The 17,469-nt window shown below is 49.3% G+C and overlaps 1 protein-coding gene across 2 annotated transcripts in view; it reads right to left on the bottom strand.

The window, feature by feature from the left end:
- The window catches only part of ABCB9 (ATP binding cassette subfamily B member 9), a 29,458-nt gene extending 20,429 nt beyond the window's left edge, over nucleotides 1-9,029 (bottom strand). Inside the window, exons 1-2 of one of the 2 annotated variants that reach the window (XM_040250655.1) lie at nucleotides 8,932-9,029; nucleotides 3,172-3,861 (exon numbers count right to left, since the gene is read on the bottom strand). In XM_040250655.1, coding sequence (XP_040106589.1) covers nucleotides 3,172-3,778 — 607 coding nt within the window. In that variant the 5' untranslated portion in view covers nucleotides 3,779-3,861; nucleotides 8,932-9,029. The remainder of the gene's footprint in view (nucleotides 1-3,171; nucleotides 3,862-8,931) is intronic. The other variant, XM_040250656.1, reaches the window with a different exon arrangement.
- Between the last annotated feature and the right edge of the window lie 8,440 nt (nucleotides 9,030-17,469).

The raw sequence follows: 17,469 nt of genomic DNA, 5'->3' as shown, positions 1-17,469 counted from the left end.
TCCTTCTCCTTTCAGTCCTTTTCGTTTGTTTGTTTGCCTGTGCCTCGTGGCATGTGGGATCTTGGTTCCATGATCAGGGATTGAACCCATGACTCTTGCATTGAAAGTTTGGAGTCTTAACCACTGGATCGCCAGGGACATCCCTCTCCTCTCTGTCTTTATTCCAACTTTACAACATCTTGGAACAAGGATGCTAGCAACCCCCATTTCACAGAAAAAAGATGTGAAGCTATGAAAGGTTGGATCATCTGCCCACAGTCACACAGCCAGGCCTGGAACAGGAATGGAATTGGTACCTGGGCCTTGTCACCCCCAGAACCCACAGTTTCCACCCTGCGATGTCATCTTCCCACTGTGCTGCTGAAGTGGCACTTTAAAACTGTTTGGACCAGACCGAACAGATATCAGATATCTGTTATATGCTATCTATCCAGTAACAGATATCATTTATATCACCACCCAGGACACACACACAGGTGCACACAACTAGGATAAAAGTTTCATGCAACTTAAGCTGGATTTAGAAAAGGCAGAGGAACCAGAGATCAAATTGCCAACATCCGTTGGACCATTGAAAAAGCAAGAGAGTTCCAGAAAAACATCTATTTCTGCTTTATTGACTATGCCAAAGCCTTTGACTGTGTGGATCACAATAAACTGTGGAAAATTCTGAAAGAAATGGGAATACCAGACCACCTGACCTGCCTCTTGAGAAACCTATATGCAGGTCAGGAAGCAACAGTTAGAACTGGACATGGAACAACAGACTGGTTCCAATTAGGAAAAGGAGTATGTCAAGGCTGTATATTGTCACCCTGTTTATTTAACTTATCTGTAGAGTACATCATGAGAAACTCTGGGCTGGAAGAAGCACAAACTTGAATCAAGATTGCCGGGAGAAATATCAATAACCTCAGATATGCAGATGACACCACCCTTATGGCAGAAAGTGAAGAGGAACTAAAGAGCCTCTTGATGAAAGTGAAAGAGGAGAGTGAAAATGTTGGCTTAAAGCTCAACATTCAGAAAACTAAGATCATGGATCTGGTTCCATCACTTCATGGGAAGTAGATGGGGAAACAGTGGAAGCAGTGTCAGACTTTATATTTTTGGACTCCAAAATCACTGCAGATGGTGATTGCAGCCATGAAATTAAAAGACGCTTACTCCTTGTAAAGAAAGTTATGACCAACCTAGATAGCATATTAAAAAGGAGAGACGTTACTTTGCCAACAAAGGTCAGTCTAGTTAAGGCTATGGTTTTCCCAGTGGTCATGTATGGATATGAGAGTTGGACTGTGAAGAAAGCTGAGTGCTGAAGAATTGATGCTTTTGAACTGTGGTGTTGGAGAAGACTCTTGAGAGTCCCTTGGACCACAAGGAGATCCAACCAGTCCATGCTAAAGGAGATCAGTCCTGGGTGTTCATTGGAAGGACTGATGCTAAAGCTGAAACTCCAATACTTTGGCCACCTCATGCGAAGAGTTGACTCATTGGAAAAGACCCTGATGCTGGGAGGGATTGGGGGCAGGAGGAGAAGGGGACGACAGAGGATTTAATGGCTGGGTGGCATCACTGACTCGATGGACATGAGTTTGAGTGAACTCCAGGAGTTGGTGATGGACAGGGAGGCCTGGCGTGCTGCGATTCATGGGGTCACAAAGAGTCGGACTGAACTGAACTGAACTGAAGCTCATCACAGACTACATACCCTGATGGCTCTATTCTGCTTCATTATAAAAAATGCTTTGAACCCAGAAATGCCACTTATCTATAGGATGACTTCTTTAGATATATTCACAGTTATAGGAAATGTGTATAAACAAAAAAACAGACTCAAAACCACCCAAGAGTCCAATAACAGGAGATTGACTAAATAATCTACGGTACAGTCACACAGTGGAATATTATGCAGTCAAAAACAAAATGAGGAACTAACTGGGAGAATTCTAAGATATACTATTGTTGTTATTGTTTTATATGGCTGCACTGCATAGCAAGATCAAACAAGTCAGTTCTAAAGGAAATAAACCCTGAATATTCATTGGAAGGACTGATGCTGAAGCTCTAATACTTTGTATACGTGCTGCTGAAGCGAGCATTGAAGCTCCAGTACTTTGGCCACTTGATGCAAAGAACAGACTCATTGGAAAAGACCCTGATGCTGGGAAGAACAGCTAAAAAGAGAAAGGGGTGCAGAGGATGAGACAGTTAGATGAATGTCGCTGCCTCAGTGGACATGAATTTGAGCAGCTCTGGGAGACAGTGGAGGACAGAGGAGCCTGGCATGCTGCAGTCCGTGGGACTGCAGAGTCAGACACAAACTTCAACTGAACAACAACAGCAGCGCAGCGTGTAGGGTCTTAGTTCCCCTACCAGGGATTGAACACGTGCCGTTGCATTGCAAGCTCAGAATGTTAGCCACTGGACCACCAGGAAAGTCCCCAGGATATATTAAGTGAGAAAAGCAAGACACAGACTAGAGTGCAAAAGGTGGGGGGGTGGAGACTTCTTTCCTTATAGCTGTATAAAGAAACACTGGAAGCATATATAAGAAATGAATAAAAGTGGTTTCCTGCCCACTTGGAAGTTGCTGGAACCATTTCCTGTAGTTAGCCCTGGGCAGGCGGAGTTAGGGTTGTCAGGGGTAGAACTAGGGCGAAACACTTAATGTTTACCTTTGCGTATTAATTTGATGTTTGAATCATGGAAGGAAGATATTAAAACTGGAGAGGACGGGGCTTCCCTGGTGGCTCAGTAGTAAAGAACATGCCTGCCAATGCAGCAGATGTGGGTTAGATACCTTCCTAGATACCTGCTCCAGGAAGATCCCACATGCTGCGGAGCAGCCAAGCCCGTGCGCTACTGAGCCTGTGCTCTAGAGCTCGGGAGCCGCAACCACTGCAGCACGCGCGCCTAGAGCCTGTGCTCCACAACCAGGGAAGCCACCGCAAGAACCCTGTGCACTGCAACCAGAGGAGCCCCCGCTTGCCACAACTAGAGAGAAGCCTGCACAGCAACAAAGACCCAGCACAGCCAAAAATACATACATAAATAAAAATTTTAAAAATTGTATAAAATTAAAAAAAATCTTGAGTGGAAAGAAGAGGTGGTCACACCCCCTCAACATATTCCCTGGGTGCCCACCAGGCTCCACGGGCTGGCACTTACCCAGAGCCGCCACGATGAGGAAGAAGGAGGCTGCCACAAGGAAGGCGATGTCAGGCTTGGTGTAGGACAGCAGCTTCTGCAGCGTGGCCCCAGATGCCTGCTCGGGTGCAGGCCGGTCCTCCCCGGGGAAGCCCTCGCCCTCGCCCTCGGCCCCGGCGCCCCGCCCGAGGGCCTTGGCGTCCGGCCGCACCATGGACAGCAACCACCAGAGGAGGAAGGAGGCAGCAAGTGAGACGTAGGTCCACACGAAGAGGGCCCAGAACCACGGGTCCCGGACCGGCTTGCGTACCTCGGAGAAGAGCAGCAGCTTCACCACGGTGTAGATGCCCCCGAAGAGGCACACGAGGGCGATGACTGTCCATGAGGCCCGCAGCCTCCGGGGCCCCAGGGTGCTGTTCTTGGCCACGCCGATGGTGGCCCCCAGAAGCAGGCAGCTGCGGTACAGGCAGGCCGCCCAGAGGTCCAGCACCGAGTCAAAGATGTTGAAGTGGCGGATGTCCTCCAGCAGGCTGCGGTCCCGGTGGCTGAGGATGTAGATGGCCGTGGTCATGCCGACGTCCAAGCTCATGAAGGCCAGGGTCACCACGACCGCCTTCCACAGCTGCATCCTGCTGGCCGGGGTAGGCAGGCACCGAGGGGCAGGCTCTAGCTCATGGGGGCAAGGCCATTGTCTGTGGGGCGAGGCCAGACCTGCAGGGTGCAGTGGGGTGAGGGGTGAGGGCGTGCTGCTTGCTAGCTGTGTGACCTTGAGCAAGTCACTTGACATCTCTGAGCCTCAGATTCCTCATCGGTAAAATGGCAGTGACAAATTACACAGGGGTAGGGTGAAGGTTCCACTCATTCAGGGAATATTTATTGAGTGTCCTTTGTGAGCCAGACACTGTTCTTTGTGCTGAGGATTCAAAAAAAATTTATTTGTTTAGCTGCACCGGGTCTTGGTTGCAGCATGCGGGATTTTTAGTTGTAGCATTGAAGCTCTTAGTTGGGGCATGTGGGTCGGGTTCCCCTACCAGGGATTGAACCTGGGCCCCCTGCACTGGGAGCGCTGAGTCTTAGCCACTGGACCACCAGGGATGTCCTTGTGCTGGGGATTTAACTGTGAACCAAAATAACAAAGATCCCTGCTCTTGAGGAGATGGGACATTCATGTCAGAGACAGACAATAAGTAAGTGATACGATGTGTTAAGAGACAGGGCTTGGGGGAAAGAGTCGGGTGTAAGGGATGTGAGGGCAATTTTAAATGGGGGTGCAGGGAAGATTTTGCTGTGAAGGTAATACTTGAGTAAGACTGAAAGAGGTAAGGGAGTCTGCCATGTGCATACCTGGGGGAAAAGCATTTTGGACAGGTGGAATAGACATGGCGAGAGCCCCGAGGTAGGAATGTGTTGATGTGCTTGAGGGACACAAGGAGACATGGGAGTCTCTGATGCCCCATCTGCAAAACAGGCAAAGCTCCAGAGTCCCCAAAGGAGGAGAGAGGCATGGAGCAACAGGAGGGGTGGCTGTGAGTAGTGACTGGGAATAGGGCAATGGGGCGGGGTCGGGGGGGTGGCAGCCTGAGAGAGCTTCTTCCTCACAGCTCTGAGGCTCAGACCAAGGTGACTGACTGGATGTTCTGGAATGCCAGAAACCTCACGCAACTCCAGGAGGCCAGTGCTTCCACATTCCCATTTACAGTTGGGGAAACTGAGGCACAGAGAGGCAAAAGCACATGCCCCATGTCACTCTGGTAACAAAGGCCTGAGTCGGGACACACACCAGTGTGTGAAGGGTCCCAGCACCTGACCCACAACCCCGGAACTGCATTCTTGACACAACAGCAGGTGTCTAACCACTACAAGCAAACAATTACGAGGCACAGTACTTCCTAGCAGTCCCGCCCTTTACGTGAGCCACGTGCTTTGTGTGTGTCCGCTTATTTAGCCCTCGAAACAACTTTGTCAAATTTAGACTATCATTCCCACTTAGCTGATGGAGAAACTGAGGCCCAGAGGAGCTAATAACTTGCCCAAGATCACACAGCTGTTGAGCAGTGGAGCTCTGATTTGAACCCAGAGCTGTCTGGTTTTAGAAGCTAGGCTCTAAACTGCTAAGCTAAAATGCTTGTCAAGATAGCAAGTCCTTACAACAGCCAAGACATGGAAACAACCTAAATGTCCATTGACAGATGAATGGATAAAGATGTGGCGTATGTATATATATATATATATATATATACATACACACACACACACACACACACACACACACCCACAATGGAATACTACTCAGCCATAAAAAAGAATGAAATAATGCCATTTGCAGGAACGTGGATAGACCTAGAGATTACCACACTAAGTGAAGTGAATCAGAAAGAGAAAGACAAATACCACATGATGTCACTTATATGTGGAATCTAAAATATGGCACAAATATTAACGAAACAGAAACGGACTCACAGACGAAGAGAACAGACTTATGATTACCAAAGGGGAGAGTGGGTAGGGGAGGGATAAACTAGGAGTTTGGGACTAGCAGATACGATATATAAAATAAGCAACAAGGACCTGCTGTATAGCAGAGGGAACTATGTTCAATATCTTGCCATAAGCCATAATGGAAAAGAATATGAAAAAGACTATATATATAACTGAATCACTCTGCTGTACAGCAGAAACGAATACAACATTGAACATCAACTATACTTCAATTTAAAAATACACATAGATGTGTGTGTATATATACATATATACACACACAAACACACACACGTACTGCAAGCGCAAACACAGAATGTTCATCAAAGGAGAACAGACCTATGCTAGCGGGGGCTCCGCCAAGGAAAGAACTGAGGACAGTGATAACTCCGACGAGGGCAGCAGCGAGAGTAGTGACAGCAGACACCGATGTCACTGTGCGCCTGGCACTGTTTTGAGTGGTTTACATGCAGTCGTCCCTCACAAGAATCCTATGAGGTACGTTTCATTGTTACCCCCAATTTACGGTGAGAAAACTAAGGCACATAGAGGTTGAGTGATCTGCTCCAGGTCACCCAGCTCGGAGGAAGTGGCAGAGCTGGGATGTGAACCCAGGCCTTTTGATTTCCAAAATCTGGGCTCTCAACTCCAAAACTGTGATTCTTCAAACCAGCCTCCCGGAGGGGAGGAGGTAGGCAAGACTTTTAGTGATGCTCGGGAGGGTCTGAGATGCAGAGGTGACACAGGGGTGTGATGGTCCCCAAGCCTGAGGGGCTCCACTGTCACTACAGCTCTTCTGGGAAGACTCAAGTCCGTCCTAGAGAAGGCGATTGCCCATCAGCAGCTGGCTCTTCCAGGGAAGTCTGGGCTGAGGGGAATCCAGGGCAGCGGAGGGGGTGGAGGTGGGGATGGGGCAACAGAAAACCCCCTGCGCAGGCCCTTGTTCCACCCCCGGCAGGCCTGCCAACTCGGGCTCTTGTCTGCTGCAATGCAGAGGCCTCAGGGAGCCAGTGAGTGGGTGAGCATGAGACAGAGCCTGGGGAGGGATGCTCCTGGCCTGGTGCCTCCGCAGGCCTCCCGGCTGCAAAGGCCCTGCCAGCCACCTTGGCTGCAGCTCACCTCGGGGTGGGGACCAGGAGTCCCTTTAGCCCTCGGGGAGGAGCTGGCATTCAGAAGTGGGAGAGGGGGCAGACCTGCCAGAGACCAGCACAGGAGCGGGGTGGGGGGCGGGGTGCTGCACCAGCTCTCCCCACCCAGACTCCCAGCCACCGAGGGAATCCTTTCCTGACACCCTCCGCTTCGGGTAAAGTCAACCCGTTTGATGGCCAGCCACCTACCTGGGAACCCAGCTGTTTATCTTCCTCACCGGCATAAACAAAGTTTCGCATTCCAGCATCACAGGCTATTTGAACCACACTGTACAGATGGGGAAAGAAACCGAGGCCCAGAGAGGGAGGGAGAGAGGATGGTCTGAGGTTACCAAGCGAGTGGGGGCAGAGCAGTCACAGCACGAGGGTGCCCAGCTCTCAAGTGCTGAGTCCTCCTACTCCAGGCTCTGATGGATCAGAATCCAACTCGGGTCAGGTTACAGCCCTCAGTGGAGACGGGACGACTCTTGTTATTTTTAAAGTTACTGAGCAGCAGAACGAAGGGGACGCAACCACCAGCCCAGACTGGGAGGAGGGGAGGATGGGGACCAGTGGGATGCTTGGAGCCACGTCCATGCTCTCCATCTGCCTGACCTGGGTTTGGCCAGGTGAAGCTGGAGGGCAAATTGTGGGCACGTGGGTGACGTGTGTGCCCCAAGGGACAAGGACAGGGTGGTGGCCAGAGGTCAGGGCAGGCTATGCCCAGGGCCTGATGTGCCCAGGAAGACAGGGTCAACTTGCTTTGACCCTAAAAGCTAAGGAATGGCATAGGATTAGCAAATGACCCCACCCTCACTGACAGTCCTGTCAAAGGCTTTTTTTTCCGGTAGAAGAAATGGTGGTTGGGGCATCGCCAGCTGTCAGATGCACAAACAGAAAGTCTGAAACAGCCAGGAGACAATAAATAGCAATTATTATTACAAGGGTGACAGCTACTGCTTACGTTAAAGGAGTATTGCTAAGTGTTGGACAATGTGCTAAGTGCCTGGCACCTCCCTTCCTGATTATTCACTGCTACTCAGAGAGGGTCTCTCGGTTATCATTCCCATTTTACAGGTAGGCAGACAAAGGCTTGGGGAAGTCAAATGACACTCAGAGAACAGGTGAACCCCACACTTCACTCTCTGGGACCCAGGCTATGCAGGGCTCCCAAGAAAGCGTCATGAAGGACCTGGAGGGGCCCACCCAGTTCAGTTCACCCCCAACTTCTGGGGTGAACTTTTCACCCCCCAGCGGTATTGTCCAACTGACCGGAGCCGGTGCTGTGGGACGGTGTCACTGTGGGGTCTCTGGATGCAGGGCCAGGACTTCTTCCTCCCTGACTCCCACTTTTGCTGAGCCCCCTAGCCCACGCTGGGCCTTCGGCGAGTTGTTTCAGATGACTCACAGCGCTAGGTGAAGCGAACTGGGGAGCTACAGTGGCCTTCCTGCCAGCCTCCTTTGGTCACCTGGCACCTGCCCGCCTGAAGCAAGGGAATGGAGGCCAGCCAGTCTCCAGGGGGCGGGGCAGTGGGCGGGGAATCCTGTCAGACCAGCTGAAAGCTATTTTAATTAACCTCAGGTCTGGGGAGGGGCACCCTGCTTTAACAGAGGCTTAGAAACAAGGCAGAGACCCTTGGGAACCCACAGGCTTAACTGCCAGGATAGAGGCAGAGAAGGCTCAACCCAATGGCCAGCCAGGGTGAGTGGGGGGAAGGGGTTCGCCAAGGTCGGCAGGCCCAGGCCTGCCCCCAGGTTTCTGATATATCCAGGCTCTTAGGATCTATGAGCACGGCCGCTGGAGGGTGCGGGGAGCCCTCGGAAGAGCTGCCAGTCAGATCCTGGGGGAACAGTCATCCCAGGGTCCACCCCCAAAAGGCACCCCCACCATTTTCCAAGAGATGGCGGCACCTGAAAGGTTAAAAACAAAAAAAAAGCAATCTCCTTGCGGTGTGGAAAGGATGCTGCAGGGATGGGGGGCTGGGACCTGCGACTGCGGGCGCTGGGGTCCCAAGGCGGGGGCCAGGAAGGCTCCCAGGAGGCTCCCACTTTCTACCGAGATGCCTTTACTCCACCCCCGGGGCAGGGAGAGCCAAGTGGCCCCCCAGCCTGTGCCGACATAGCACCTCGACCTGAGAAAGATCTGGGTCGGGGGTTCAGGGCGCTGCACTCTTACCTGTTCCCTTACCTGGCACCAGGTGGGCCGTGGGGAGGGAGAGCAGCGGGCTGGGGTCCTCAGGGGCGCCGGTTCCGCGCGGCTCATTGGAGACTGAGCCCGGCGCTGCGCTCGCTCCGCCCCTCCCTCCTCCCGCCGCTCCTCCCGCCGCTCCTTCCTCCTCCCGCCGCTCCTCCCTCCTCCCGCTGCTCCTCCGGGCCTCCCGCCCCGGGCTGCGCCGCAGCAAGGTCGGAGCAAACCCGGCAGGGCCGGCACCCAGGCCTGCTGATGGGTGGGGAGGGGCCTCCCGCTGGGCAGGGCCTCTGTGGGGGCGTGGCCAGGACTACCCGCCCGCCCCAACCTGCGGCGAGCCCCGCCCCTATCCGCAAGGCCAAGGCCCTTCAGCACCGGCTCCAGCCCTTAGAGGCCTCAGGCCCATCCTGAGCAGGAGGAAATGGCCACACCTGCTGCGGGGGGCCTGCTCTTTAATCTGACTTTTGCTCCAGAGGGGCAGCCTTGCCAGCCCTGGAGGAAGGAGGTTATGATCCTCATTCATTCAACCAATATTTGGTGAAAGGCAGGCATTATGCGCTGTGCCCTCTTTTAGTGTTAAGAGATGCTGCGGAGAACAAAACAAGATCCTTGACCTTCTGGGGCTGACATTCTAGTGAGAGAGCCAGGCGATACACATAATGAATAAGTAAATTATACTTGTTGGAAGGGAATACATTTCATGGAGAAAAATAGAGCAGAGTGGTGGGCAGTGGGCGAGAGGAGGGAACCTACATGTCCTCTATGATCGCTGGGGTCTAGGTGCTCGATGCTGGGTGTGAAAAAAGAGAAAACTCCCATTCTTTGTGGGGTGCGGAAAATCAACAAGTAAATACGGTAAGATCATCTCAGGTAGTGCCAGGTTATTACTTATTTCTTGTAAAGTAAATAAAATCCAGTGAGGCAATGGAAAGTGCCATGGGTCAGCTTCCCATTGGGAAGGGCTTCCTGAAGAAGGTGAAAGGGGAGAAAGAGGAAGCCATGGAAAGATCCGGAGGGGATGTATTCGAGGTGAAAGGAACTGCCAGTGGAAGGGCTCTGAGGTGGGAACTCACCTGGCATTTGAGGAAGAGAAGAGGGATCCATTCATGGGCAGGAGAGTAGTTCAAGCCCAGAGGGGTTGTGGGGGGGCGACAAGATATGCCCCTGTCTCTATCCAGCCTTCAGTCAGAGATTGAAAACACCCCCTGAATTTAAAACAGCCTCTGCTCCTCACATGGGACAGTTTCTTTCAAGGGGATCTGGCCAAGTGCAGAATTGTAAATGTACTTTTTTTTTGACCCAGTAGGAAGTTCTTCTATAGATAGACTTGTGGAGGGAGCGGAAGATACTAGTTTGCAGATAGTTACTGGAGGAGCAAAAGTCTGGTGGGAACTCGCCAAATAATTACAGAGCATGCTCAACAGAATACCCTGTAGCAGGGGGGGAAAGAAAAACCTGTGTCAATCTATACACAAAAGTTACAGAAAGGTATGAAATGACCTGAATGTGTTGAGTAAAAACAAGGGATAGAATCAAGCTGAAGTATGATACTGTTTGTGCAAAAACAAAAGCAAATATATAACTGTACCGGAAGAGAAGCTCCTGGATGGATTATCCAAGAGCTAGAGTGACTCAGAGCTGGGACCAGATTCAGGCTCTCTCATTTTTGCTGTGTGAGAATAGCCAACATCATATTGAAGGAGCAAAACAGAGTCATTGTGCTGACACTACCTGACTTCAGGACTTACTCTAAAGCTGCCATAATCAGGACAGGGCATTGTTGACAAGAGACAAATAGATCAATGGGACAGTACAGGGAGCCCAGAAATAGACCCATATAAATATAGTCAACTGATCTCCCACAAAGGAGGAAAGGCAACTCATTGGAACAAAGACAGTCTTTTCGGCAAACGGCACTGAACCGGACATCCATGTGCAAAAAAAAAAAAGAATCTTGTCACAAATCTTACATCTTTCACAAAAATTAACTCAAAATGGCTCACAGATCTAAATGTAAAACATAAAACTATCAAACTCCTAGAAGATAATGTAGGAGAAAATCTCTATTTTCTTGGGGATGGAGATGATTTTTTTAGATATAACATCAAAGGCATGATCCATGAAAGAAAGAACTGATAAGCTGGACTTCATTAAAATTTAAAAAATTCTGGAACTTCCCTGGTGGTTCAGTGGCTAAGACTCCACGCTCTCAATGCAGGGGGCCTGGGGTTCAATCCTTGGTCTGGACTAGATCCCACATGTGGGAACTAAGAGCCTGTGTAGTCAGATTTAAAAAAAAAATTAAAAATTCCACTCTGCGAAAGATATTGTTCAAAGAATGAGAAGACATGCCACATACTGGGAGAAAATACTTGTTATATATATATATATATACTGTTATCCAAAACATACAAAGATCTCTTCAAATTCAACAATAAGAAAACAAATAATCTGAAAAACAGGGAAGAGAGCCTGAACAGATATTTCACCAAATGAAAAATACAGATGGAAAATAAACATATGAAGATAGTCAATGTAATTTTCATTAGAAAATTGCAAATTGAAACAATGAGGTACCACTACATACCTAATAGAAAGGCCCAAATCCAAAACACTAATAACACCGAATGCTGATGAAGATGTGGAACGATAGGAACTCTCTTTCATTGCTGGGGGGAACGCAAAATGGTACAGTTACTATGGAAGAGAGTTTGGTGGCTTCTTACAAAATCGAACATACTCCTACCATATGATCCTGCAATCACACTCCCCAAACGAGTTGAAAACCTATGTCCACAGAGAAACCTGCACACAGATGTTTAGGGCATCTTTATTCATAATTGCCAAAACTTGGAAGCAACCAAGATGCCCTTCAGGAGGTGAATGGGTAAAATGATAATCCAGACTATGGAATAGTACTCTGTGTTAAAAAATATAAATTATCAAGCCATGAAAAGAGGGAAGAAACATAAATGCATATTACTAAGGGAGACAGGGTTTCCCAGGTGGCGCTAGTGGTAAAGAGCTGCCTGCCAATGAAGGAGACATAAGTGATGCTGGTTTGATCACTGGGTCTGGAAGATCCTCTGGAGGAAGGCATGGCAACCCACTGCAGTATTCTTGCCCGGAGAATCCCATGGACAGGGGAGCCTGGTGAGATTCAGTCCATGGGGTTGCAAGGAATCAGATACGACTGAAGCAACTTAGCACTCATGCACACAAGGGAGACAAGCCAATCTGAAAAGACTAAATACTGGATGATTTCAACTATAGCACATCCTGGAAAAGATAAACTATGGAGGAACTTCCCTAGCAGTCTAGTTGTTACAATTCCTCTCTTCCACTGTAGGGGGCACGGGTTTGATCCCTCGTGGGGAACTGCGATCCTGCATGCCTTGTGGTGAAGCCAAAAAAAAACCTATGGAGACAGTAAAAGGATCAGTGGTTGCCAGGGGTCAAGAGAGGGTGGGGAAGACGTCCCTTGTGGCAAAGTAGATTAGAATCTGCCTGTCAGTGCCGGGGACACGGGTTGGATCCCTGGTCCAGGAAGATTCCACGTGCTGCGAGAACAACTAAACAAGAGCACCACTACTACTGAAGCTTTCGTGCTTGCTCTAGCACCTCTGTGCTGCCACCACTGAAGCCCGAGGGCCTGCGCTCTACAACAGGAGAGGCCACCGCCATGAGAAGCCTGCTACAACACAGAGTGGCCCCTGCCCACCACAACTGGAAAAAGCCCGAACAGCAACAAAGACCTGGTGCAGCCAAAAAAAATACATAAAAATTTAAAATGACAGTAATTTAAAAGAAGAGAGGAAGAGGGGATGGGATGAACGAACGGGCAGGGCATAGAGGATTTTTAGGGCATTGAAACTATTCCATATGACACCATAATAGTAGATATGTGACCATATACATTATCAACAACCATAGGATATGCAACTCCAAGAGTGAACCCTAATGTAAATGAAGTACTTTGGGCGGTAATGACATGCCAATGTGACAATTGATTGTTGATGGTGGGGAGGCTCTGTGTGGGAGGCAGCAGGGAACACGTGGTGAATCTCTAGACTTTCCGCTCTGTTTTCTGTGAACCTAAAACTGCTCTGAAGAAATGAAGTGTATTAAAAAATGGTTAAGAAGCCAGTTTTACATTATATATATTTTAACCACAATAAAAGCTGTTCATTATAGCTTCATCCATGACATCCCCAAACTGGAAGCAATGCAAATGGCCATCAGCTGTAGGAGGTATGATGAATCAATGGTGGAGGAGGGCACCTGGGGGAATACTATGCAACCTCAAAAAACATAAGCCGCTGCTACATACAACACTGATGAATCTTAAGATCATAATGCTGGGGGTGGGGGAGAGATAAATTAGGAGTTCGGGATTAGCAGATATAAACAAACAGATCAACAACAAGATCCTATTTTATAGCACAGGGAACTAAATTCAACATCCTATAATAAACTATAGTGGGAAATAATTATGAAAAAGAATATGCATATATGTATAACTGAATCACTTTTCTGTACATCAGAAGCAAGCTAACAACACTACAAATAAACTACTCTTCAATTAAAAAAAATAATGCCAAGAGAAAGAAGAGGTATATAAAACATACTACATGATTTTATCTGTATTGAATTCAAGAACAGGCAAAACTGATCTTTGTTCTTAGAAGTCAGAGTAGTGACTACCCTTGGGATGGCCAGTCATTGATGGGGGATATGTGGTGGTGGTAGTGGGGGGCTGGGATGTTCTGTTTTTGGACCTGGGTGCTGGTTATGTGGGTGTGTCTAGTTTATGAAAATTCACCAAACTGGACACTTATGATTTGTGCCCTTTTGTACATGTGTGCTGTCAGTTCAAATGAATATGTACAGACGTATATACATGCATGCTGCTGCTGCTGCTGCTGCTAAGTCACTTCAGTCGTGTCCGACTCTGTGTGACCCCAGAGACGGCAGCCCACCAGGCTCCCCCGTCCCTGGGATTCTCCAGGCAAGAACACTGGAGTGGGTGGCCATTTCCTTCTCCAATGCATGAAAGTGAAAAGTGAAAGGGAAGTCGCTCAGTCCTCTCCAACTCTTTGCGACCTCATGGACCACAGCCTACCAGGCTCCTCTGTCCATGCGATTTTCCAGGCAAGAGTACTGGAGTGGGGTGCCATCGCCTTCTCCAATATACATGCATACAAAATACATATATACATATACACATGTGCACACATACATATCACTTTGGAATCCAAAGGATGGGTGTTCTCCTTTTTTCGGCCACGCTGCGAGGCTTGTGGCATTTTAGTTCCCTGACCAGGGATTGAACCCTGTGAGAGTGCAGAGTCCTAACCACTAGACCACCAGAGAATTCCCCAGTTGGATGTTCTAATTCTGCTTCTGCATCCACTAGGTTTATGTCCCTAGGCAGGACCCTGAACCTCACTGAGCCTCTGTTTCCTCATCTGTAAAATGCGGATAGGGGCTTCCCTGGTGGGTCAGTGGTAAAGAATCCACCTGCCAATGCAGGACACCTGAGTTCAATCTCTGGGTCAGGAAGATCCCCTGGAGAAGGAAATGGTAACTCACTCCAGTGTTCTTGCCTGGAAATCCCAAGGACAGAGAAGTCTGGCGGGTTACAGTCCATGGGGTCGCAAAAGAGTTGGACACAACTGAGCGACTAAACAACAACAAAATTAAGGATAATATCTCACAAGGTCGACAGAAGTCCAAGTGAGTGCTGGCTGTGAGCAGTGATTCGGTGCTTACTGTTATTATTCTGGCTGTGGTTCCCTCTGGTGACGGAGCCCATGTTGGCGCAGAGTGGGGCTGGGGATGCTGTTTCCAGGGCAGAGGCAGGGCACAGGGAGGGCCAGTCTCAACTGAGAAGCAGAACATCTTGCAAAAACAGCCATAAAAGGAGTACCCTAACAAGTGAGCTGGCCGGGGTTGGGGGGCTGCACAGGCAGGCCTGTGTGGTGGCTGCCTGGGCAGCTGGTCTGCCCTGGGCCTGAGGAGGCGGGAAGGGGACAGGAAGGTGCTGAGAAGGGGAATGAATGAAGACCTGGGGAAATAGATCCTCTCCTGGAGAGCAGGGCCCTTCACTATCGCTGGGCAATCAAGATGGCTGTAAAACTTTAATCACCTGCTCAGGCCCCACAGCTCTGGGCTGGGGAGTGGGGTCCTTGAGGGGCAAGCAGGTCCCTGACAGTCATTCTGCTCCCTGGGGAAGCCTGGTAGCTTTGGGAGTCCCAGGTCTGGGCCCCAGAATCTCTGAGGTGCAAAGACCTGGCTTTCATACCCAAGAAGGCACCTTTAGGAAGGATCCCAGCAGCGTCAGACTTGGGTTCCCTTCCAGACTGCCCCACATATGAGCTGTGTGACCTCGCGTGGGTCACTCAACCTCTCTGAGCCTCATTTTCTACATCTGTCAGATGGGGATAGCTCCTACCTCAAGTTCCTACCTTGTTGTGAGGACTAAACAGCTTCCCTTTGTACATAGAATAAAATCCAAAATGGTACCAGTGGCCCAAAGATTTGTTCCCAAATACAACCCTGGCCCTGTTCTCTATGACTCGCCCTCTTGTAGGCTTTTTGCTGTTCTTCAGGCACTCCAAGCTCAGCCCACTGCAGGGCCTTTGGGTTTACTGGGTTTATTAATACAAACGTGTGATTGTGACTGTAATGTGGAATGTTGTGTGCATATAAAGGAGGGAGTGTTGGCATTATGGGTGAGGGTGTGTGCACGTGTGATTTTGTGTGAATGTGTGTTAGCATGTAAGGCTGTGTTTGAGTGTGTGCAAGAGTGTGTGTGACTGTGGATGTGAGTGTGACTGTGTGAACCTGTGTGTACACAAGAGGAAAGGAAAGCAGAGTCATCAAGAAAATGCCAACAAAGGATTTCCCTGGCAGTCCCAGTATTAGGTCTCCACGGTTCCACTGCAGGGAGCATGGGTTCGATCCCTGGTCAGGAACTGAGATCCTACAAGCTACACGGTATGGTCAAAATATTCACACTGTGGTGAACAGGGAACTCAAAGGGAAGACTGTTGGGTTCAATCCCCATATATATATGTCCCTTACTGGGGAATGACATGGGGCAGGTCACTGCACCTCTCTGGGCCTCAGTTTCCCCATGTGTGTGTGTGTTTAGTTGCTCAGTCCTGTTCAACTCTCTGTGACCCCATGGACTATAGCCCACCAGGCTCCTCTTTTCATGGGATTCTCAAGCCTAGAATACTGGGGTGGCCAGCCATTCCCTTCTCCAGGGCATATTCCTGACCCAGGGATTGAACCTGGGTCTCCTGAATTGCAGGCGGATTCTTCACTATGTGAGCTGACATGGAAACCCCTTGCCCTTCTGTAACACGGTGATATAACAGTATCCAGCTCAAAGGTTTGCTGTAGGGATGAAAGGAGTTAAGGTGAGTGGTAGTACATGTATTAGCTCAGGTCTGGTCGAGGTGGGGCTCAGCCAACAGTTGTCATCCATAGTCACTGTTTATCTGGGGAGCCTTAAAGCCCCAGAGCCTCCCTCCCCACCTCCATCCCAGCTTCATGCTGAACCGCGGAGGGAACTCTAGTGCACGAAGAAGTTCTGCAAGTCAAGACTTCCTCCCCAGGTGTGCCTCTTCGTTCTGCCAGCTCGACACCATGACTGCCAGCCCAGCTTCTTCTCAGGGCTTTGCAGATTGGGACCTTGGGGGTGCATGTTGGATCATAAGGGGGTTCCCAAGACAGAGTTATCATGTGAAATGCTGTGCTGGATGAAGCACAAGCTGGAATGACGACTGCCAGGAGAAATATCAATAACCTCAGATATACAGATAACATCACCCTTTTGGCAGAAAGTGAAGAACCAAAGAGCCGCTTGATGAAAGTGAAAGAGGAGAGTGAAAAAGTTGGCCTAAAACTGAACTTTCAGAAAACTAAGATCATGGCATCCAGTCCCATCACTTCATGGCAAATAGATCGGGAAACAACGGAAACAGTGAGAGTTTATTTTTGGGGGGCTCCAAAATCCCTGCAGATGGTGAGTACAGCCATGAATTTAGAAGACGCTTGCTCCTTGGAAGAAAAGCTATGACCAACATAGACAGCATATTAAAAAGCAGACATTACTTTGCCAACAAAGCTCCATCTAGTTAAAGCTATGGTTTTTCCAGTAGTCATATATGGATGTGAGAGTTGGACTATAAAGAAAGCTGAGTGCATTAGAACTGATGCTTTTGAACTGTGGTGTTGAAGAAGACTCTTGAGAGTTCCTTGGACTGCAAGGAGATCAAACCAGTCAATCCTAAAGGAAATCAGTCCTGAAGGACTGATGCTGAAGCTGAAACTCCAATACTTGGGCCACCTGATGCGAAGAACTGACTCACTGGAAAAGACCCTGATGCTGGGAAAGATTGTAGGCGGGAGAAGGCGAAGACAGAGGATGAGACGGTTGGATGGCATCACTGACTGGATGGACATACATGAGTTTGAAGAAGCTTGAGGACTTGGTGATGGACAGGGAAGCCTGGC

This window comes from Oryx dammah, unplaced genomic scaffold (genome assembly GCF_014754425.2).
Source record: "Oryx dammah isolate SB20612 unplaced genomic scaffold, SCBI_Odam_1.1 HiC_scaffold_12, whole genome shotgun sequence".
NCBI lineage: Eukaryota > Metazoa > Chordata > Mammalia > Artiodactyla > Bovidae > Oryx > Oryx dammah.
The sequence above is the reverse complement of the archived record's forward strand: the minus strand, read 5'-3'. Positions and strand labels throughout refer to the sequence as shown.